We start from the raw sequence: 24,181 nt of genomic DNA, 5'->3' as shown, positions 1-24,181 counted from the left end.
ACCCATTTTTGTTGCCTATCATTTAGATCCCTTTGGTTTAAAAAGAATCTTAGGCTGTTATGATCTGTCTTTACATAGAATTTGGTGCAAACCAGGTATTGGCGGAATTTGGCTAATGCATGCATGATGGCTAACATCTCTTTATCATAGACGGGGTAATGCTTTTCTGTTTTCGTCAGCTTACGACTTTCAAAGGCTATGGGGTGTTTGTTTTGCATGAGGACAGCTCCAATCTCTTCTCCGAAGGCATCACATTGTAGTTCAAAAGGAAGGGAAAAATCCAAGATAGCTAGGACGGGGCATGAGCTCATAGCTTCCTTCAGACTTTCAAAAGCTCTTTGGGCTGCTTCGCTTCAAGCGAAAGCCCCTTTCTTAGTTAGATCAGTGAGAGGGGCTGCCACTTTGGAGAAACCCCGTACAAACCTTCTGTAGTAACTGCATAACCCCAAGAATCCCCTTAATTGTGTGACGAACTTAGGTCTAGTCCATTCTCTGATAGTGGCTATCTTCTCCTCATCCACGCTAACCCCCTCCGCATTAATATTATGCCCTACATATAGGATTTCCTCCATTCCAAACTCGCATTTGGACGCTTTATTAGTGACTCTTGCTCTAGGATCCTCAATGTTTCCTCAATATCTTTGAGGTGCTCCTCCCAAGTTTTGTTGATCAAAATGTCGTCAAAAAAAAACTAGTAAAAATTGCCTTATTTGCTTGCGGAAAGTATGATTCATACATGACTGAAATGTTGTTGGTGCATTGGTTAGACCGAAAGGTAGAACCAAGAATTCAAAATGTCCATAGTGACACCGAAAAGTTGTTTTGTGGATGTGTTCTTCCCTCATCCTAATTTGATGATATCCTGATCGAAAGTCGATCTTGGAGAAATATCTGGCTCCGTGTAGTTCATCAATCAACTCATCTATCCTTGGGATTGGATACCTATTTTTGATGGTTTTCATATTCAGTGCTATGTAGTCAATACACATTCTTAGAGTGCCATCTTTCTTTTTAACAAGTACCATCGATGATGCGAAAGGGCTGGAACTAGGTTGGATGTGTCCCATAGCAAGTAGTTCCTTAATGGTTTTCTCAATTTCTTCCTTATATTTGTGAGGGTGGCGATAAAGGGTAGTGATGACTGGTTTTGCCCCCTCTTCCAATTCTATAGTGTGTTCAAACCCCCATTTGGGAGGCAAACCTTGGGGAATTTCCCCAAACACCCCTTTATATTTCTCCATGATGGGTTTGATGTCCATATGCGTGGATTTCTCATGAGTATTGCTCTTATCTAGTATCATGCATTGGGCCACCCATTCTCCTCGCCCTTTTCTAAAAATTAGCTCCAATTTCTTACAAGAAACCACTTTAGGGCTACCAGCAAGTAAGCCCTTGAGAGTAACTTCCTTCCCTTCATGCTGAAATCCGATTATTTGGTTTGGGAGATCAAACATGAAACATCCCAGTGAATAAATCCATGGAGTCCCCAATATGATATCTATGTCCAATGGTACCACGCAGAGATCTTCCCTTACCAGATGGCTACCTATTATGAACTCCAACTTAGGTACCAACTTAGTGCATTGGACCCTCGCCCCTGTGGTTGTTGCTGCTTCGAACCCCTTAAAAGTCTGTGTGGGTAATTTATGCTGCTTGACAACCCTTTCATCAATGAAGTTATGGGAGGCTCTGCTGTCCACAAGTGTGACTACTTTCTTCCCTTTAAGTGAGCTCTTGATTCTAAATAGGTTGTGTTTAGTAGCATGGGTGATAGTGGCAACTATGGCATGATCTTCCTCCTTGTTGTGACGTATTCACACATCGCCCCATTGCAAATGGGGACCCCTACTTTTTTATGCTTTCTGGGGTTTGTTTCTAGGTCTTTTAGGGTTTTGTCTATTAGCCTTTGCATGCTAAGTGTTGCCAGAGGGATCACTAAGAGAGCAGGCTCTGTTTTAGCTAAAGGTGAGTCAGTGGATGCTCCTAGTTAGGGTCATCTTTGAAAGTCTTCCTTAGGCCTAGTTTTGCTCTTGTTGCTAATAGTGTCTTGTTTGAGTTTCAGGAGGTCAATGAAGCTTGGTGAGTGAATATCCTCTTCGAAGGTCTGAGTTAGGTCAAGTTGGTGAGTGATGAAGTCTGGAATGTCATCCTGATCTTCAAATGTCCTGAAATTTGGCTAAGTCTAGAATGTCATTCAGATCCTGAAATTTGACTAAGTCTAGAAAATTGAAGAATCCTCCAAAAACTAGATTTTGCATTATAACTCCTGGGGGTCCAAAACCACTCTCAAACATCCTGACAGTTTCTTATACTTAAATGTTATATTCCATATATGAATCCTGACGGAGAGACCAAAATGTCAAATTTCGCTCCTGACCCTTCCGAAGGGTCCAAAGCGAATTTCAATTTCGCTCCTGACCCTTCCAAAGGGTCCAGAGCGAAATTCTCCATAAGACATTCTACTTTGACCCAAACTTAGAACTAACTCATTCCCAGGCATTATTGAGGGCAAAACACTTGTTTGGATGAAGAAATGTGAGAAATGAAGTCAAAATTTGAGCCTAAATGTGAATTTCACTCCTGACCCTTCCAAAGGGTCCAGAGCAAAATTCTCCCTAGACACCTTTGTTCTCCTTGTTTGCACTAAAAGTCTTGTTCCTTGGACATCGTAAGGGTAAATTGGTATGTTCTAGCCCCAGGAAGTGATTGAAGGCATTGGAAAATGTGGATTTTGTCCAAGACAAGAATTTTGCTCCTGACCCTTCCAAAGGGTCCAGAGCGAAATTCTTAGAAGAGACCTTTTTTCCTCTTTGTTTGCATGCAAACCTTGTTCCTTGGGCATAGTTGAAAGGAGAATGATGTGTCTTTTCCTTTTGAGGTGATAGAATGTGAAAGAATGAAGGATTTTTGACCAAAGCAAGAATTTCGCTCCTGACCCTTCCAAAGGGTCCAGGGCGAAATTCTTGCAATCACCTTTTTTTCCCTTAGAGGAGATCAAGTCCTTGGTCTTTATGGCATGGATGGAAGTGAGATAACATGTCTTTGCCTTTTGAGGTGGTTTGGAGTTGGAGAAATGAAGAATCAAGCCTAGAACATGATTTTCGCTCCTGACCCTTCCAGAGGGTCCAGGGCGAAATTTCACAAAACTACTCTTTTCTCTCAATATCATGCTAAGTCAAGTGTGGGCTAAGGTAAATTAAGATGGGAGATGTCTTTAGGCATGACTTTGACTTGTTGGTGATCTTCAAACTTGAAGGAATTGAGCAAAAACATGAATTTTGCTCTTGATCCTTCCAAAGGGTTCAGAGTGAAATTCTTAAAATCACCTATTTTCCCTTCAAAGCAAGTCAAGTCTTTGGTTTTTATGGCTTAGATGGGTGTGAAGTGGCGTGACCTTGCCTTCGAAGATGAATTGAAGTGAGAGGAATGAAGGAATAAGCTCAAAATATGGATTTCGCTCCAAACCCTTCCAAAGGGTCTAGAGCGAAATTCATTTAAACACCCTTTTCTTTTCATTTTTATGCCAAGCTAGGCCTAGACCAAGGTGGGAGAAGTTGGGGGATGCCCCTAAGATTGCCCTTGAATGGATTGTTGCCTCCAAAAATGAAGATTCTAAGCTTGGACAAGGATTTCGCTCCTGACCCTTCCAGAGGGTCCAGGACGAAATCCCTTATAGGTCCTATCCCTGGCCATGTTTTTTAGCGAAATTCTCCTTTTAGCCATTTTTTGAGGCCAAGTAAATGTTGTCAAGCAAGTTGAGAGATAGATCTGAAGGTGAGAAGCGAGTTAGAACAAAGTGAGAGGAATGGAGTTGAGTGAGGGGAAACAAGCAAAACATGAATTTCGCTCCTCACCCTTCCAAGGGGTCCAGAGCGAAATTCTTCAAATCCACCATTTTCTCCTTGGGTGAAGCCAAAAAATTGATTCTTGTGGAATGGTTGAAGGTGGAGTGAGGTATTCTTGCCTTGCAAGACGATTTGAGGTAAAGAGAGTGCAATATCAAGCCTAAAACTAGAAATTCGCTCCTGACCCTTCCAAAGGGGTCCAGGGTGAAATTCACAAAAATGTCCTTTTTCTTCCAAATTTGTGCTAGGCCAAGACAGTGATCAAGGTGGATTAGGCTTAAAGATTGCCACAAGCATGCCTTAGAGGGGATTGTGAGTGAAAGAAGTAAGTATTTTGAGCTAAGGGAAGAAATTCGCTCCTGACCCTTCCTAAGGGTCCAGGGCGAAATTTTCAATTTTACCTAACTTGCTCATGATGAAGGTCAAGAGATGGATTCCCAGGCCTTGGTGGAGAGAAGACTAGTGTATGCTTGCCTTGGGAGACATTTTGGAGTGGAGAAGTGATAGAACTTGAGCCTAAACAAGAATTTCACTCCTGACCCTTCCAGAGGGTCCAAAGCGAAATCCTTAAAGACTCCATCTTGCTCCAATTTTACCTCAAACTTGGTATTGGTTGAGATTAAAGGGATCCTTAGGCATGCATCTAAGCAAGCATGGTTACAAAGTGAGAAGAATTTAGGCCAGGAATGCAAAATTCGCTCCTAACGCTTCCAAAGGGTCCAAAGCGAAATTTTTATAGGGCCTGTCCCTGAGGAGAATCTTGAGCAAACTTCATTTTAATGTCTTCTTGTTGATGATTTAAGGTAGTAAATGCTATGTTAGAATGAATTCATTATGTGTCCTTAATCACCTTTTGGTTGGTTTTGAAGATGGAAGAAGACCAGGCCAGGGCAAGGATGACCTCTTCCAGTCCATCATCATCAAGGACGTTCCACATGCACAAAGGGAGGACTCAAGATGCTTTGAGGCATTGGATGACTAGGAGTGTTCAAGGAATTCAAGTTAGCCTCAAGACCTCACTCTACCACAAGATAACAAAGAAAGCCTTTGCCGACACTTCAAGGTGAAGTGTACTTCTGGAGAAGGAAGACTTGACAATAAGGAAGCCTAGTCAAGCAAAGGAAGTACATCACTCATCATATCAAAGACAAAGGAGGATCAACCAAGTCACAAGAATTATACAAGGTGGCATCCCAGTCATCATTCCTCCAATCAGATTGGTCCACCTCAGCATGACCAGATTCAATGTACCTAATTTACTGGAGGCAGCACAAACTTTGATGTACCTACCCCTGCTTCCTATTGGTCCTCACCCTTGGAATGTAATTTTCTAATTGGCTAAGGAAGTTTGTTGTAACAAACCCTAATTAGGGTTTCTATCCTGTAATCCTAGCCATTGATTCTAAATCAATCAGAGTCGTCTGTTTGTAAAGGGTTCTCTATATAAAGCCTCGGCTCCTCATTTGTAAAGGTGAATAGTTGGTTAATAGATAATAGTCAGAGATTGATTAATAGAGAATAGATAGTAGAATAGCAAATAGAATAGCAATTAGAGTAGATTAGTAAGAGAAGGCTAGAAATTGTTGCGTTGATTGTAAATGAACCCCCTTTTCATTGAAGATATGGCGAAATGTGTCGTTTCTTTGCAATATGCATGGTCTCTTGTTGAATCTTCATTGTAGATGATAAATGATTAAATTGAATGAAAGAAGTTATTGAATGCACTCGCATGGAATCCCCCTAGTCCAAACCACTAGCCTCTTGCTGACTGTAAGTGCGCCTTGCGTGGTCAACTAGCATAGAATGAGCTTAATCTCAAGTCGTTATACATCTATTGTTCATGCATTAACTTGAATGATGATCAGCATCTGATGGTATTTGACTTGAATATATTTGAAGCATCCTTCGGAAGATCGCACTAAGTTGGTGTCGGATTGTTCAAGCTTGATGGTGAGACCCAGCCCAGTAGGACTCCACCTAGTCGTTCATCCATCTTCTTGCATTCTAGGTCTTAGAGTAGACTCTCTAAACTCTGTACCTTTTGCCATTTCTTTATCTTCCAACCAGTAGATAGGACTTGAGTTCCAGTAAATCAGATGCCCAAGCAGTCAAATGTAAATCCCCTTGTGATTCTAGCAAAATCACATCGTACCGCAAAGAGCTTATCCACGAGTAGAGAACCTACATAACGGAACCTTGGAGTCGCTCTGATTGAACCTTCTGCGAAATCTTCAGCATTCGGGGGGCTTTATTCAAGAGAGGATAAGGTACCTTAAGGTATTTTATTCTGTGTTTGGTCGTGTACAAAAGACACGTCAACATTCCCCCAGTCTCATCCTTTTGCTAGGAGGCTCTTCCTCATCCTCATATGGTGAGGCTTCTATTCTGTGAGCCCGGCCTTGACATTTATGGCTCCTTCCTTCATAGGGTTTTAGGCATGTGAAGCAAAGTACCTTCTTTTTAAGGTCCTCCAAGGCTGAACACATATGTCCCTTTTCTCTCTTTCCCTTGCAATAGGTGCAAGACCTTACAATCCCTTCTTGATTGTGTTTACTGTCCTTGGGTGGAGGTTTGGAGGAGTTGCTAAAGGACTTGGTCTTGTCCTTGGGTGAGCTTTCTTCAAATTTCATAGCTCTTTGTATAGCCTCATCTAATATTTGGGGTTCATGGGCACTTACTGTGCTTTTGATTGATCCCCTCGAGGCTTCTATGAATAGGTAAGTAAGCATTTCTTGTGTTAGACCCGGTACCATCACTGCTAATTTCTAGAATTCTGTGGCATAGTTTTCAATAGTCCCCTACTGCCTTAGTTGGGTGAGCTCTCAAAAGTACCACTCGGGATGCTTTTGGTCAAATCTTTTTATGAGCTTTTGGGTGAACTCCTCATATGTGTTTATAAGTTGATGTCCTTGAGTGATGAGGCCATGGTGCCACCACTCATGGGCAACTCCGGATAGATGAAGTATAGCAAATTTAATGGCATTGGATTGAGTCATGGGGCTGAGGGATAAATAGGTATCCAATTTTTGGACCCATGACCTAGCCAATACCTTTCCTTCCCCATGATAGTTTGGGATAGTCACCTTACTGAGCTTGTTTTGAAGCTCTTTGTGGGCTAGAGGATGTCTTTCATTACAGCCAAGTGTCTTTAGTTTGGCATCACAATAGTCTTTGAAGCTTACAAGATCTCGTAGTTCGGGATCCAACCCGCAGTAGTCTGCAAGGATTTGGTCTACATTTCCCAAGGGTCTGGCATGGTTATCATCACTTATTGGTGCTTCCTCAGGTAGGAATGAAGGTCGGGTGGGCCTTGAGCTAGTGCCCTTTGAAGGGGTGGGGTGGTGGTTTTCAAAATGATTGGATTGGGCTTCTTTGGTGTTATGGTTGCTTATGTTTTGGAGGGCTTGAAGGACCAGTTGGTTCTTCCTCTCATTTTGTTGGCTCCTTTTTTCCTCTCTTTCTAAGGCCCTACAGGATCTTTGGCTTTGTTCCATCAACTATTTCCACATGGTGGCAAGAAGGAGGATCTGATACCACTGTAATGAACCTTTGTTGTACTTGCCTCGCCTTGCTAATAATTAGGACCTGATCTATCCACCAAAGGTTGGACTTAGGGCCACAAAAGGATTTACGGCTTCCTGCAACATATAGATATTTCATTTTATATGTCAGCAATAATATTAGATCAGTGGCATAATCATTGCAGCACAAAATACATACACGACCCATTATAGATTTTGAGGACTTTCCAGGTTGGCTGGGCTACCCATCCAGACCCATCCCGTCTCTTGGGCTAATAGGGCCACCTGAGGATGGGCCCAACATACCCCTGGCTTGCACTCATTATCATGAATGTACTAACAAACAGAGGATATCAGGAAGATAATAAATGCCTACAGAAAACATAGATTCATGACTATATTACTTGGTTAGCATGTATCCATTATATATAAATTTGTAGGGATTAATTCATTTTATTTGTGCCTAGTTACAGAAACATGACTATCATTAATTGGTATTCCTTTTCCTTACTTATTATTTGTGTCTGAGAATGAATGAATTATTTTTATTCTTCTGTCTATCACTAAAGTGTATTTTAATGCAACATACTAAACCTGATATTGCAGGTTACCTATATGGTGTGAAGATTAAGTTCATTTTACCCTTTTGTACATTACAGATGTGCTTAGTTCATTTCGCAAGACATTTTTAGGCATGGAACCGATTTAGCAATTAATCTAGGCCACTAGTTAATTTGTATTCATTACTGTTATATGAGGAATGAAAGCAGGTTTAATACAGCTTGCACAGAGACATACTTCATCATTTCGACATTTAAGCTGATTGGCCTGGGGACGCACCAGCCTGTTGGCGATGGGGAGGGATGCTTACTAGGCGCTAGTTCTTCATCGCTGGGAAGAACCAGCAACTAGCCCTTTCACATCGTTTGTTGACTAATGCGTTCCCAGGGTAGTCCTCATGGTTGTCTAGGCATCATAAATTATGAAAACTGAAATAAATATTATTACTGAGTAACGAAGTTACCTGTTGGACACTTCTCCTTGCCCTTCTCTCCTTGTCACCTCCTCTCTCGTGTTTCCTTGGGGTGCAGGTTTATACCTCTTTGAAACCACGCGATTCCCCTTGAAACATGGCGTCTATTCCAGAGGTGGCTTGGGAATGGACGCGTCCTTTTGATCACTCCCACTAGTTAAGATAAAATGTATTTTAAGAAGTAAAAATAATTTATGTATTGAAAATATATATATTTATGTACATGTATTGTTTAATGTTTCTAATCATTGCCTGCTGTCTACAAGGGAATATGACAGATTTATTGGGAATCACCGATATTAGGAATATCAACCAATCTATGGTTAATCTTGTGACTGAAGGCAGAAGAGATAAGGGCAGAAAATCTAACAAAAAAAAAAGGGAAGAAGTAGCGGCCGAAAAAGGGCTACTCAGCGTGACCGAATTTTTGAATAGGAAAAGTACCAAGGGAGTGAGATACTCCCTTGGGAAGAAATGACGATCATCACATGGAATGTAAGGGGCCTAATGGCCCTTGACAAATGTCGGATGTTGAAACGACATTTGGCCAAAATATCACGCGATATCGTTATGTTACAGGAGACTAAATGTAGCTCTAATGATGGTGATAATTTGATTGGTTATTGCAGAGGTTGGTCTGGCATCTTTCAATCGGCAGATGGAAGAGCCGGGGGTTTGGGAATTCTATGGAAATTTTCCTTGGTGGATATTGTCGAGATCTCTGGAGGAAAGAATTGGCAATCTTACCAGGTGAAGTGTAGACTCAGCCAGATGGATATGGAGCTTTGGAATATATATGGTCCCACGAACTACCAGGAGAAATAGGTGTTTTGCATCGATATTATCCAATTAGTGTCTGCCAGTGGGAACAAAAAAATTATAATTGGGGGAGACTTCAATGCGATTCTTGATCTCTCAGAAAAGAGTGGGGGATCGAAGAAAGTCACCAATGATATTCTAAACTTCAAGTATTTTGTGCAAAAGGTAGAAGTTATAGACTGCAAGCCATTAGTAGGTTGGTTCATTTGGAATAATAAACGACCCGGATTGGCCCATATTGCTGAACAATTGGATAGATTCCTGATTGGGTCTTACTGGCCGGAGGCAAATTTCGTGACTTCAGTCAAAACTCTACCATATTGCATCTCTAACCATTTTCCGGTCCAGTTGGAAATTGGTTTGGAGATTCAAGGTGGCAGCAGCTATTTCAAATTTCAGAATATGTGGTGGAGTGATAAATCCATTTTAGACAATTTAGAAATATGGTGGAAACAATGCAACTATATCAAAGGTACGCCTAGTTTTTGTTTTGTTAAAAAGGTTGCTTATATCAAGAGTCAGCTCAAAATATGGAATAAAGAAGTGTTTAAGAATATTTTCTCTGAGAAAGAAAGAATTGAAGCCGAACTTGAAATCCTAAATACGAAAGTTCTGGTCGAAGGAATGTATCAAGCTGACTATAGGCGCGAAAAAGAATTGATGGCCATGCTTTCAGAGACTTTAACCAGGGAGGAGATTTATTGGAAAGATAAAGCCAAAGAACTGTGGATTTAAGGAGGGTGACAAGAATACTAAGTTCTTCCACGCATCGATCAAAGCCAGAAGAGCTCAAAATCAAATCAATGAAGTTCTCTCGGAAGATGGAACTGGTCATAAGGACAGAGATAGTATTGGTTAGGCAGCAGAGGCCTACTTTAAGAAAATTCTAAACTCCGATGGCAGTTGGGAGGAGGCGTGTGCTATCAATTTGCTTGATGCAATCCCTAAGTTGGTAACTGACATGGACAACCGAATGCTACTAGAACCTTTTACCGAAGCTGAGATCCAGTGTGCAGTGTTTGGTCTCCACCCAGACAAATGCCCAGGTCCGGATGGCATGCCTGCAAGTTTTTACCAGAATTGTTGGGAATTCGTTAAATCTGATCTACTGGAAGTGGTGGAAAAGGTTAGACTGAAAGGAAGATTTGTCAGAGAGATAAATAATACTGTGTTGGCGGTCATCCCTAAGAAAGCCAATCCCTCCTCCTTTGATGATTTTTTTCCAATAGCTCTCTGCAACACTGTATACAAGATTATCACTAAGGCACTTGCTAACAGACTATAAAAATTATTCTAAACCTCATCTCCAATGAACCAGACGATTTCACGCCAGGGCGGGAGATCACCGATAGTATCATTCTCACTATTGAAACCATACACTCAATTGTCGTGGAAAGACAGAAAGCTATGGTCATCAAGCTCGATATTTCTAAAGCTTACAACAAGGTGAGGTGGGAATTCTTGCTGGATGTGATGAGAAAATTTGGGTTTGCTCAAGACTGGATCAGAATTATCAAGGTATGCATTTGCTCCCCTCAATACTCGGTGCCAATCAATGGCTCTCTTTTTGGCTTTTTTGAAAGAATAGTATAAGATGGGGTGATCCGATCTCCCCATTCTTATTTGTGATTATGGCGGAGGCGCTTAGTCGATACATATCCAAACTACGAGAGGACATTGTATGGAAAGGGGTCAATGTTCACCGTGAGATCACACATTCACAATTCGTCAACGACACTACCCTTTTTGGTGAAGCTACTTTACGGGAGGCGAGGGTCATCAAAGACTCTTTGGAATTGTATGCCAATACTGCTTGTCAGCGAATAAACGACAAGAAGTTTTAGATTTTCTTTTTTAACACCAAAAAGGATATACAACTAAAAATCTCACGGCTGCTTGGTTGGCCTATTGGATCTTTACCGGCAAAATACATGGGTGTGCCTCTTTTCTCCGGTTCTGTCAAGACAGCATTGTGGGAAGATTTGATTTCCAAATGTAGGCAAAAGATCGACGCTTGGAAGCATAAATGGTTGGCTCTTCCGAGGGGAATACAATTGATTAAAGTTGTGTTGTCTACCATGCCTATTTATGCAATCTCCGTGTTTAAATTATCTTCCAAAGCTATACAGGCATTGGAAAGCTTTTTCAAAAAATTCCTATGGGAGGGAGCTAAACAGATCAAGAGAATTCCACTCATCGGCTGGGATATGGCTTGTAGTTCAAAAGAGGATGGTGGTGCAGGGCTCAGAAGTTTAGAACAGCAGAATCTAGCGTTGGGTGCAAAATTGATCTGGAAAATATACCGATGTCCCGAGAAACTATGGTGCTCAATCATGCGCAAGAAGTACCTGGATAGTGACGATCCCAACAGGATACTTACGGCCATCGAAGGGCATGGATGATCTGTTGTTTGGAGGTTCATAAAGGAGTGCAAGTTCCCGATTACCGACCATCTCTCTTGGAAGATTGGAGACAGGAAAAAAGCTAGATTTTGGGATGACTCCTGGGATGGACACGTAAGCTCGAGTAAGATTTTTGAAGGCTAGAACTGGACAAATGAGGCTAAGGAAAAATATGGGGTTCATGTAGCGGACTATGTCAGGGAATCTTCCTCGAGAAGTGGATTATATGAATGGATTTCCATTCAAGCCAACAGTTTGGAGGCAAATGATCGACAGACTCTAAACAAGTTACTAAAAGGAAGGAGGATTGTAATCAGGGATACGGATGACAAAATCATATGGTGCGCTGCACAATTTGGTGAATATTCTGTCAAACTTGGCTACCAAATACAGAGTCTGATCCAGGAAAAGAGTGATTGGCCCACGATCCTATGCTGGGATAAGTTGGTTGCCCCTAGGGCCGGAGCCTTTTTATGGACAGCCTATCATGAAAGAATCCTCACTGGTGAACGTCTAAAGCTCTATGGTATCTACGGTCCAAGTATATGTGTCCTATGCAAACAAAATGAGGAAACAATCAATCATTTATTGCTTGATTGCCCCTTTACTAGACACTGCTGGGATTGGTTATGCCAAAGCTTGGGTTGGGTTTATGCTTCAGAAATTAATCTAAAAAATTGGATTAGAAGCTGGCCTATTCTGAATCGGAAATCGTTATGGGGCCCAGTGTGGATAATTTCTCCATCAATGCTGATATGGCAGATCTGGAAGGAGCGAAATAGTAGAATCTTCGAGGGAAAAGAAACCACTATGGAAAAGTCATTGAGAAAATTAAAACAAGGATCAATGAAGTAGCTAATACAAAAGCTTATTGTAGGAGGATTGAATATATTCTGGATTGGGACAAAAAAATTCAGATGAAGTGGGGTACTCTGATTCCCCCAAATATCAATGTGGTGTCCAAGTGTGTCAAACGTGCAAATGCTCGTTGGGAACCCCTCATGGTTGGGTGGGTTAAACTCAATTTCAATGGGGCTGCTAAAGGAAACCCAAGGATTGTTGCATATGGTTTTATTGTTAGGAAAGATACTGGAGACATTATGGGCAGTGTATCAGGCAACATGGGCATTGCTTCCAATAATGAAGCGGAAGCAATGGCTCTAGCCAGAGGTCTTAAATTTTGTGTAGATCATGGATTTGCATCGGTGGAAGTAGAGGGGGATTCACAAATTATAATCAACGCCATCAAGAATAATTCAACACCCAATTGGAAGCTTCGTCGCTTCTTGGCAGATATTATAATACACCTTAACCAAATTCAAAATTATAGTATTACCCATGCTTTCCGCGAGGCAAACAAAGTAGCTGATCATTTAGCTAATGTTGGTGTTTCAATGGAAAGGGGTACTGAGAAAATCTCGATTGATGGATGGCAGAATGATCCAAAGCATATTGCAAAGGACGATTTTGCTAAATTTGTCTACAAAGACAAGGCAGCGATCGGATAAGATCGCAGGGATGGTACCTGGGTCGTCCTAGAGGCTTTCTGAACAATGGGTAATCTGACACTCCAGATTATAGCCATATCCAATGCGGATCCCGAGTCTCAAAAATTGTGCTTTGGAAGACGGAGTATGTGGGTCGACCAAGGGATTTTCGATTTAGCTATTGGTAGGCCATGCTTTCGTGGAAGGACAGACTGGATATCTTTGCGTTATCATGAGCTATTGCAGGGTTCCTATGGTTATCCGGCCCGGATACAAAAGGTATGATCTTCGACTTGACATGTTCCCAGGTTAGTAAAGATTTGAGAATCAAACTTTCTCGAGCGAAGTTAGTTTGGAAGTCGGGCCTGTTCTGGCCTCTTGACTTCTCTAGAAAGTTTGCAACTCTATATATAGAATGGTTCAAGAAAGGCAGTTTTAAGCCTGGAAGAGTCGATCTAGAGCGATGATGCATCATTTTGGTCTCAGTTGCTTGTGCAAAGAGGAATCCCTCCAGGCTCAATGCCGTCGGTTATTTCAAACAAACGATGTGGTCTAGAATGTTGTTTGGCGGGTGGCTAATGGTATCTTGGGTGGCGATCGACATTGGTGTGATGGGTTTGTGTATGAGGTCGTTATTTGCCCTATGATTGATATTTTGGACTCAAAGGAAGTGAGCATACAGAGGATTGATGGCTTTGTCCACCCATATGATGGACAAGCCTTAGCAAATGCCATGCTGGATTTGGATTCTGATTGTTGGGTAAGCATCTTCGGCACTTACTTCAACTATGCCAACTACATCTCCTTTGATTCGGAGGAGTCGGATGTTGAAGATGAGGATACTGTCCAAAAAAGGGCGGCAATGCAGAGGAAAAAGAACTTCATTCAGGAGGCATGGGAATCTGGATCCCTTTCGTAGGCTGCTCAATTCTGGCGATAATTGGCTCTCTGCATCTGCCACTGTCAAAGTAATGGAGATTGGAGAGAACATGGCTATGATCCTCCAATACATTGGAAATTAGGCATCCTGTATAAGTCACTGTTTTAATGTCTGTTTAGCGTAGTTTGGATAGATTTAAAATTATGAATTCTGGAAGTATGAGAAATGTACGAGAGTCATCCCCCTTGGATAACACTTATCTATAAAAATAAAAATAAATAATAGGGCATGAAATTTTTATTTTGTTTAAATAATAGATTAAAATGATATTTGGACCAATACTGTAATGTCCCCACTTTAACAGTTGACCAAGTATATGTGCGTTAGCCTATCTCTACATGGTCCCGAGGGCTAACGAAGGGTTAAAGGGGATCCTGGAGTGTTTTGGCCTAGTCATTTCCAGTTTGGGCCAAAACGGAGTTGAGTTACTTAGTTTCAAATATACTTACTATTTTTAGTAAGTCAGCAAGACACAACAGAGGCTAGTTTTGGTGATTGGATTCGATACTCCTCAGCGAGAGCTTTCCGACGAGCTATCACTCGCGCTATTTGGAGTCTGATTGCTAATATATTTTAATGCCTGAAGTGTTATTAAAGTAACATTTAATTTAATTGTAAAATATTGAAGTGTTACTTTAATATTTATTTTATGGGGATGTGTGCAAATCAAAGGGGCACCCAAAGGAGACATAAGTGAATATTTTAATATGTTTTATATTGCACATCTTTTATCCCACATTGCTCAAGTGAGTTGGGTCATCCCCTGGAGAAAGAATAAAAGGAAGCTTTTGTGGCTTCATTCAGCAGGTTGAATATGAGAAGATTTGGTATGTGTGAGTTGCAAATCCGTTCTTGGCATTAGAGGACGTCTATCCTCTCTTGTGACATTCTAGACGTCATTCCCCTGGGGTTTGGCCTTTGGAATCCATTGCTATCAGCTTCATTATCAGGCAAATTGGGTGCATTTCCAGCTACAGGCAGATTTGGTGTTTTGCTCATACCTTCTCCACTTCTTAACCAATGCTTATGCCATTCTGAAGGGATGATTTTATGAAGATATTGGACTGATTGAAGACTAATTAATACTGTAGTAGCACTGTAGCGCAGCACTATTCACACTACTGTAGCACGGCACTATTCACGCTACTGTAGCACAACACTATTCACGTTACCGTAGCACGGCACTATTCATGTTACTGTAGCAGCAAGATGGGAAGTCATTGCTGGAATATTATGTCAAAAATGCTGGAGTATTTAGTGAGTTGAAAAAATGCTATGTATTAGATTTTATTAATTATGGAAATAATATCATTTCGGCAGTAGTTCTGTAATGTCCCCATTTTGCGAGCATCAGAGTTTGTAAGAATTAGCCTATCATTTGACCCTCGTAGGCTAACAATTATTGATAGAGGGCTTCGTGTGGCAATTACTTGGTGATTAGAGACATTACTCTTCAGCTGGATTCAGGTTTTGGCCTTTGCACAGGTTTTTTTGACTCAGATTGGCACACTTACTATTTATAGTAAGTTACTATTTTGGGAGAGTCAGGGTTCCTATTAATAGAAAGACATCTGAGCAGAGCTTATTGGCAGTGTCGACCTTGATTGGGCCTTTGCAGCTATTTCTAGACTCAGTTCCACATACTTACTATTTATAGTAAGTCACTATTCAGGGTTTCTATTTTTAGACAGGCATCCAATCACATGGAGAACAGGGAGAGTCGACTCCTGGCTCAGACGGCTTAGCAATCAGACAAGTACATCAAGAGATATTAAAGTTTAAGTGACTTAAGTGATTTATTTAATATTTTAATATTATTATAAAGTTCTAAAGTACCTTTATAATAATAAAGTCACTTTAATATGATAAAGTGCGTTAAGTGAATAATTTAATGTGGGAATAAATCTTTTATCCCACATTGGCCAGGAAGGTGTTTGAGCTCTCTTAAGGAAAGAATAAAAGGAAAGGCAAGAGTTCATTCTCGGCATCCAGTTGATGAATAGTATTTTGATTGATTTTTATTGTGGAGCCTAGGGCTTTCGCAATTTTCTTCTTTGGTCATAGGAAACGAAAACTTCCTATTGATAGCAATTTTGAAGGTGTGAAATAACATCTGAATTATTGCAGTTGTGGGAAAGAATACTTCAGTTCTTTCATTTGTGCAAATTGGTGAAGTTTTCTACAAGGGTTTGAAGTTTATTGTTGAAGAACATTTATAGTTGGTTGTGAATCATCCTTATTTGGCAACAAATTATTCAAGGTTTTAAGAGCAGATTGCAAGTTTGTTCTTGCTGCTACAGTGCGCATGAACAGTGCGCGTTAACAGTGCCGTGAACAGTGCGCTACAGTAGTTGGAGTTCTATAGAAGGGGATTTAGAGAGGTTGAACAGCTATATATATGTGACAAGGGATTTGCATATGAGGAGAATCAAACCAATATATCAAGGCAGCCATTGAAATACCAGGTTTTCTATCTATGGTCATTGTATTAGAAAATCATTACTTCATTGCATCATTTTCTATTATGATTATATCATGAAATATTTGGAGGTTGCATATGTTTAATGGAGATATAATTTGCATATTCCACATTCAACATTGATCAGCCATTTAGCTTTCATGCCAATTGTTTGCTTAAATGCCTAATGGCTGTAGGTGTACTTTCGGACGCATGACAAGTGTTTGTCTTAATGTCAACTAGCTGTACTAGTTAATTTAAGTCATTACATATGTGTGGAAAGGTCTAAAACAGCTAGTATATCATTTCTATAACAACTTTGCATTGTTAGAAGCTTTCCATAACTTCATTTGCAGCCTACAAACCCAAAGAAGACAAATAAAGAATTCACTACAGTGGCTTCAAACGTTGTATGCCAAATGTTTGACAATATTCCTTGGTGTTCATATAAGCAAAACAGGGTCAGATTAGCCAAGGGATATTACAAGTTCAATCTTCATGTTGCATATTATTGTAATTTCCTTCTAGTTCATGTTATGTGATTTCAAATCTATGCAAAGACTTAAAAACAAACAAACATTTCATTTCCGAAGCCATAAGAGGTTTAAACATTAAACGGAGAAATAAGGAGTTGGATGCAAACTGTTTGACTAAATTCCTATCAACAGTTGGTTTAGTTTTTGGGCATTCTAGGGTGCCCATTACAAATACACATTTTATGAGACAGCAATTTGACAAGCAAAAGTCTATACAAAAAAACCGTAGGCAGTATAGCTTCATATGGAAAAAAACACAAGTCACAGCAATCTTCAAAAAAATAAAAAAACTATTCACTCATGCAGCAGAAATATGGAGAAAAAACACAGTTACATCAAAAACATAAACCAATTTCACAATGTCATGAGAAGTAAATTACAATTAGACTAGAAATAAAACCTAAGGAAGAAAAACAAAAAATAATGCAAAATTTGTGGATATAAACCCTACAGACAATGCCATTATGCAGGTAGGCAAAATCAGGCATATTAAACTTGGAAAAATAACGATTATACTAGGAAAGATCAGCAGAAATTGGGTAAAAATGATCAAAATCAGTAGTCAACAATTATTATGGAAAAATAACGTTTTTTCTCAAAGGAAAAATTCGGGAATTTTACCATCTCATTTCACAATTAATTGGGATTCTCTTCTGACCTATGGAATTTTGCCATTCCATTTAACAATTCATCGGGATTTTTCCTGACCTATGCTTCTATGCTATAGATACAAACAAGCTTGGATAATTACAAGCATGTAACAAGGTAGCTATAGAGATTTCTTGTGACAAAAGCACATTTAGATTCCTCTAGTTTGTCTTCTTTCAATAATTAAGGATCCTGATTACATGGCAACCACTGAATTTTCAGGTGAAATTTTGCCTTCTACTGTCTATACATCCAAAACGATGGACAACTCTTTCTGGAAACTCGCCTTAATCTTTTGCTAACCAAATGCTTCAAACTTGGCTGATGATAAGATTTACCATCGTGTTCCCCATAGTAAACCTTTTTGTTAATATGTGGTCTAATGAAAACTTGGTAACTTGTCTTCCAGATTATCATGTTACCACCACTGGCAATAAATGTGCCACTATGTCTAACAACCCCTTTCACCAGGACCAGTTCTTCCCCACTGGCAAAACTTGCAGTAAGAATTTCTCTGAGTCCTGACATACAATTTCCAAATTGTTATACTTTTACAGATCAATTTAATTTATTCTAGTGGCCTTTAGCAACAACCACCAATTTGAATGTCAACTCTTTCAACAGGGTCAATTCTTACCTGCCAGCAAAACTTACACTAAGAGTTTCTCCAAGTCCTCCTAATAGCCAATTTCCAAATTGTTGAACTTTGACAGATAAATTTGATTAATTCTAATGGCTCTTAGCAATGCATCTGGCTGCAAACTTATATGCTTTCTGGCTGGTTTGTTGCAAACGTGCATTTGAGAGCATGGTTGTGTGTGTTAAGATATTTTAGAAACAGTTTTTGATGATTTCCCTGCTCAAATAAGGGACAAGTAGCATTTGCTAAGACAACATCTAAAGGTAGGTGAGTTCTCTGTATTTTATCTGTAACTTTTTATATAAAATTATTTTTAAAATTATAAAATTATCTGCCAAAATTTAAGAAAGAAAAGATTGACACTTCACATAATTGTACTAAGAACTTCAGTGGAGATGGAAATAGATGTCACAGATAGTGATTGCAAAAGGGATCATAAAATTGTTAAGAATGCCAAATTTACATTAAGAAATCTTTCGATCCATTTATGCTATACATGAAAAAACACTTTAATCCTTTTGTCCATGGTTATGAAATATGAACATTTTTTCACTCTGAGATGATTGGTTTATTGCAGTTATATTTGAAAATCTGGTATGCAATAAAATTCACAACTGACAAAGAAGATAACTAATCAAGAACAAAATTAAAACTAATTACTAGAATACTGCTGAACAGTTCCCTGCGTATATCCACGTCACACTTGTTTATACTTTCGATAACCTGCACAGAAAAAATTACAAGAATGCTTGAGTATTCAAGTGCTAATTTTTCTAGCTCAACAAATACTATCTAGTATCAATGTCAATCTTCAAAAAGCGCTAGAAACTATCAAACCAAAAGTATGGACAGATTTTCCTCACCATCTGTGGAAGTCCCCGGAGTGAATGTCCAGAAGCATCTAATTTATCCACATTAGGTATTGTCTGTAAAATTAAAATATTTAGTAACATAGAAATGCCAAGTTAAAGACAGGGAATACACTCAGTCATGAAAAATGCATCTCTCACCCATGCAATTCATTATTAGACAAAATTATTAAACAAACATGAAAGGGAAAACATCACAAAAACAATTTCTTGCATCTAAATGACTAGAAATAGAACAAACTGGCAAGCCTCATAAAATATTTGTTTCGATATAATGCCTTTTAGAAAATAAAGAACACGTCAAAATAGTTCCTGACTATAAGAGCTCTGCATATTGTTGTGACGTTTTCACACATCGCCCCATTGCAAATGGGGACCCATGTTTTTTGCTCATTTTCGCTTTGCTTTTTAGGGTTTTGATTTGAATCCAGTCGGTTTTGGGAGCTTTTTGAATTTCCTTTTCTAGAATGCAAATTTTGAATGAAATGAATTCGCCAGAATGGTCTATTTTCAATTGGAATTTTGAATGCAGAGCTTAAATTTGTCTAAGTGTTGAAGATGAAATGTGAATTTTTGTCCAATTGAATATTTTTGACCAAATTTTGACATTTTTGATTTTTGATCCTAGGCATCTCTAATGATTTGTTTTCGCCTTGTGAAGTGTTAAATTGTGTAAAATCATGTTATTTTGGCCTGTAGGAGCAAAATTGCTCCTGTCCCTCAGTGAAGGACGGGAGCTCGTTTTCAAATATTTTACTATTCCTGCAGGGTCAAGATGAATTACGAATTGGAAGTGATGGAGAAAGGCGAGATCTTTCCATTGAATATAAATTGAAGATTTTCATGAACACAGAAATGCCTCCAGGGGAAAAATCGCTCCTGTCCCTCAGTGAAGGACCGGAGCTACAAATCCAATTTTGCTTTGTCCTTGCAGGATTTTAACGTCTTGACGATGTGAAAAGGTCCAAAGAGGTATATTTTATCAAATGAATATAACTTGAAGTGCTGTCGGGGAGATCAACAGGGTAGCAAGTCCGGCTTGAGTGAAGTCCTGATCCTGAAATTTGGCTAAGTCTGGAATGCCCTGATCCTGAAATTTGACTAAGTCTGGAAACTGAAAAAAACCTCCAAAAACTAGATTTTGCAATATAACTCCTGGAGGTCTGAAACCACTCTCAAACATCCTGAAAGTATATATGGAATATAACTTAAAGTATAAGTGTATAAGTGACATTTCCTTCTATGTTTCTTCTTTCTTATACTTAAATGTTATATTCCATAAAAGTTATCCTGATAGAGAGTGCGAAAAGTCAAATTTCGCTCCTGTCCCTCACCAAGGGACCACAGCGAAATTCTTCATAAGGTACGATCTGGGCAAAGATCAAGCAAATTTTATGTTCGAAGGCAAGAAAGGAGGTCAATCGAACCCGTTGAAGACAAATTGAAGATTATCAAACGTCAACAAAGGACCAAAATGCTTAAGTTCGCTCCTGTCCCTCAGGAAGGGACCAGAGCGATTTTTGTTGTAGATGATTTTCTCGCCAAATTTCAACCGATCTCAAGGCATGAATGAATGAAAGGAGGCATTGCGAATCCGTTGAATATAATTTTCGAAGGTGATGAAGTGAAATGAGGCCCACAAGAGCAAAATCGCTCCTGTCCCTCTCCAAGGGACCAGAGCGATGAGGTACGTCCCCTTTGTTTTCATAGTTTTGGCGCCAAATAAACAATTCAAATTTCCTTAAATGCTAAGTTCGATAAAATTGAAAATCTAATTTAATTAGCATTTAATATGGCGTTGATCTTTTATTAATTATTTTTGCCTTTATTAAAATCGAAATTTGCAAATTAAAAAACGTAAGGCATTAATAATTAATTAATTAATTAATAAAAATCGAATTTGAAGCGCTACAAAGGGAGGTCGGCCTTGTCATTTTAATTTAAAAATCATTTTAAAAAGTGGTTTTATCTCCAAGTCGGCCTATATGGTAATTGTGGTGTGAGCGCTATAAAGGGAGGGTGGTGAAATCTTCATTTTCACATTATCATTCTTCATTCACATGCGATTTGAGAAGTGCGAAGTTGTATTCAAAGGAGCGAATTTCATTCCAAGCAAGGTGGTGCGAATCTTGAAGTTTCTATTGGTGCGAATTGTCAAAGGCATTGAAGATCACGTCAAGGACAACTCAAAAGGTGGCGAAATTGATATTTTGAAGAAAAGATCACGTTGAAGACTATCTATACGTCAATTTTGCCTAGGCAAATTTTTCTCATTTGCATTCTAGAGTTAGCTCTCTCCTGAGGTATGGCGATATTGGTTTTATTGTCTTGATTTTGAATTGTTCATCGTCATTTCCTTAATTTTGAATTTTGGAATTTTGTTTTGCCTTAGCTCAGTCTTTTTTAGGAAATGATTAATAAAGGACTTATCATTAAGTTTCCTAAAATTTGCTCTCTAATTTATGTTATGTATTGCAAAATCATGGTACTAATTTTGAAATGTTGTGTAGGCATCAAATGGAGGTCTCTTCAAGGAAAATCAAGCCGGATCCAGGACGGTCTTCGCCAGAACGGTCTTCGCCGGGACGGTCTTAGCCAGGACATGGGCGACCTCTTTCAATCCAGCGTTCCAAGGCGAGGTACATCATCTTCCTGCACATCAAGGACGCAAGGAGTTAGAACAAGGGCTCGTTGAAGAAGCAAAATAGATCCAGATGAATTAATTAAAGCAAGTTTCTCAACAACATCAAGATGAATATCTACCAAGTTACAATTGTCAGATGGGGTGGCGTCCTAGTCATCATTTCTCCAATCAGTGAGGTCCACCTCAACATGTCCAGATTCAATGTACTTAACTCATGGAAGGCGGCACAAACTCCGATGTACCTACCCTGGCTATCCATTGGTCGATTTTTCTAGAGAGGACATGTGTCCAAGCAATACAATTTTATCATTGGTCAAACATTGAATGTTATGTAATGGTTGTAACAAACCCTAATTAGGGTTTTCATTGTAAAATCTTGGCCATTGATCTTGAATTGATCTAAGCCATCAAATTGTATTGTGGGCACTATATAAGCCCAAACATTTCATTTGTAAAGGATGATTAGAGAGAGTTGTAAATAGTTGGAAGAGTTAGAATATAGTTGATAGAATAGCAATTAGAGTAGAATAGGAGGACAAGGCAAGAAATTGTTGCCATTGATTGTAAACAAACTCCATTTTCATTGAAGTAATGGTGAAATATGTCGTTTTTCTTGCAATTTGCATGGTTTCTTGTTGAGTCTTCAATCTTAGATGGTAGATGATTAGATGAATGGAGGAAATGTGATTGATTGATGGTGGAATTCGTACATCCATACTACTAGCAGTTTGTTGATTGCAGACTTGCCTTGCGTAGTCAACTGGAATCATTCAGCCTAAGCTCAATTTCAATTTGTTGCCTCTTCATTGATATGCATCAACTTGGATGGTATCTATGCCTGCGGTGATAATTTGAACATCATAAAGCTCCCCTTAGAAGATTGCACTAGTCTTGTGTAGATGTTCCATTGATGTCAAAACAAGACCTAGTTAGAGTTTCATCAAAAATCAAATCATTGCTCCTACATTCTTAGTGTTAGGATTAGATCCTCTCTTCGCCCTTATCCTTTTTCCATTTTTTCAAATCTAAGTTAGTAAGAGCCTGTGTCCAGCAAAGCAGATCGGAAGTTCAATCATCACATGTAAGTCCCCTTGTGATTCCAGCAAATCACATCATACCACTGGAGCTTGTCCACACGTAGAGACCCTACATCAAAGAACCTTGGAGTCTACCTAACTGATCCTTTACGCGAATCTTCAGCAGTTAGAGACTATTTTCTCAAGAGAGGATAAGATGCCTATTGGTATTTTATTCTGTGTATGATTGTGTACAAAATACACGTCAACACATATGAAAGATTAAAACTAAATCATTAAGTGCAACAGTAGTTTGTCAATGCTTGAAGCTCAAGTTTATACATCATCTCTAAATCACAAACAAAATACAGACAAATCATATTTATTTTAATTTTTTTTTTGTAAAATTTCAAATTTAAAACTATTTGTTGCTAGCAAACCTAAAGTTGGAAAGAAAATGGCTATGCCATGCACTCATAAATAATTCCATACCGTATGAAAGAAAGAAATTATAATAATGTCCATGAATGACCAAGTGGATCAACAAAACTCAAAAATATCATTTAGGGAATCAAACTATGTGCTAAGAGTAACTTGAAACATACAAAAGTAACTACAACTAAAAAGAAATAAAATAAAACAAGAGGGCTGGGAGCGTGGTGAGGGTGCGTTGGGGATAAAGCTAAATAATTAAAACTATACAAAAGTTACTACATGCTATTTATAGAAGCTCATATTTTTAAAACCAATCCTATAAATAAAATAAGGTCCCTTGTCTCAGAGAACTGCCAGTAGATCCAAGCAAAAGGGCCTTATGAAGAACAAGGCTCTAATCTGAGTAAAACTGTCCAGCAGCATTAGGGCTACAATACATGTTGATATGAGGATGGACAAGTTTTTTATGATAAACAATAATGGTAGATACCCCTAAAAGTGAAGAGATTAATAACACCTAACTGTCTCTAGATTTGATCTACAACTTTCAGAGCTAACAAACTCTACAGGTCACAAAATGGTTAAAAAGGTAGCTTGGTTAATTGAAACTTCTGCGAATGTGGTTATGTATCTGATATATGAATGGTTTTGAGCGTCACAGTGATGATGAAATGGATGAAGAACCAAATTAGTAACAACATTGATAATGAATGTCAAGGGATGCCATGTGGTGAATTGCAAGTTTCCATCAATTCTAGATCTACCGTACTTTTATTGCTAATGGTGTGTGGTTTATGTGAAGGTATTAGCATAGCTAACTTATTATTTTGTATTTTTCTATAGCATGCAGGCATCCTGGTAGGATGATCTGTAACAATGATGATAAGA

General features: G+C 39.1%; 1 protein-coding gene across 3 annotated transcripts in view; it reads right to left on the bottom strand.

Moving 5' to 3' along the window:
* The window catches only part of LOC131035884 (actin-related protein 4), a 239,104-nt gene that overhangs the window by 67,281 nt on the left and 147,642 nt on the right, over positions 1-24,181 (bottom strand). For all 3 annotated transcript variants that reach the window (XM_057967643.2, XM_057967642.2, XM_057967641.2), the window contains exons 16-17: positions 19,193-19,255; positions 18,990-19,052 (exon numbers count right to left, since the gene is read on the bottom strand). In XM_057967643.2, coding sequence (XP_057823626.2) covers positions 18,990-19,052; positions 19,193-19,255 — 126 coding nt within the window. The remainder of the gene's footprint in view (positions 1-18,989; positions 19,053-19,192; positions 19,256-24,181) is intronic.

The sequence above is a fragment of the Cryptomeria japonica genome, chromosome 8, assembly GCF_030272615.1.
Source record: "Cryptomeria japonica chromosome 8, Sugi_1.0, whole genome shotgun sequence".
In the NCBI taxonomy this organism is placed as follows: domain Eukaryota; kingdom Viridiplantae; phylum Streptophyta; class Pinopsida; order Cupressales; family Cupressaceae; genus Cryptomeria; species Cryptomeria japonica.
The sequence above is the reverse complement of the archived record's forward strand: the minus strand, read 5'-3'. Positions and strand labels throughout refer to the sequence as shown.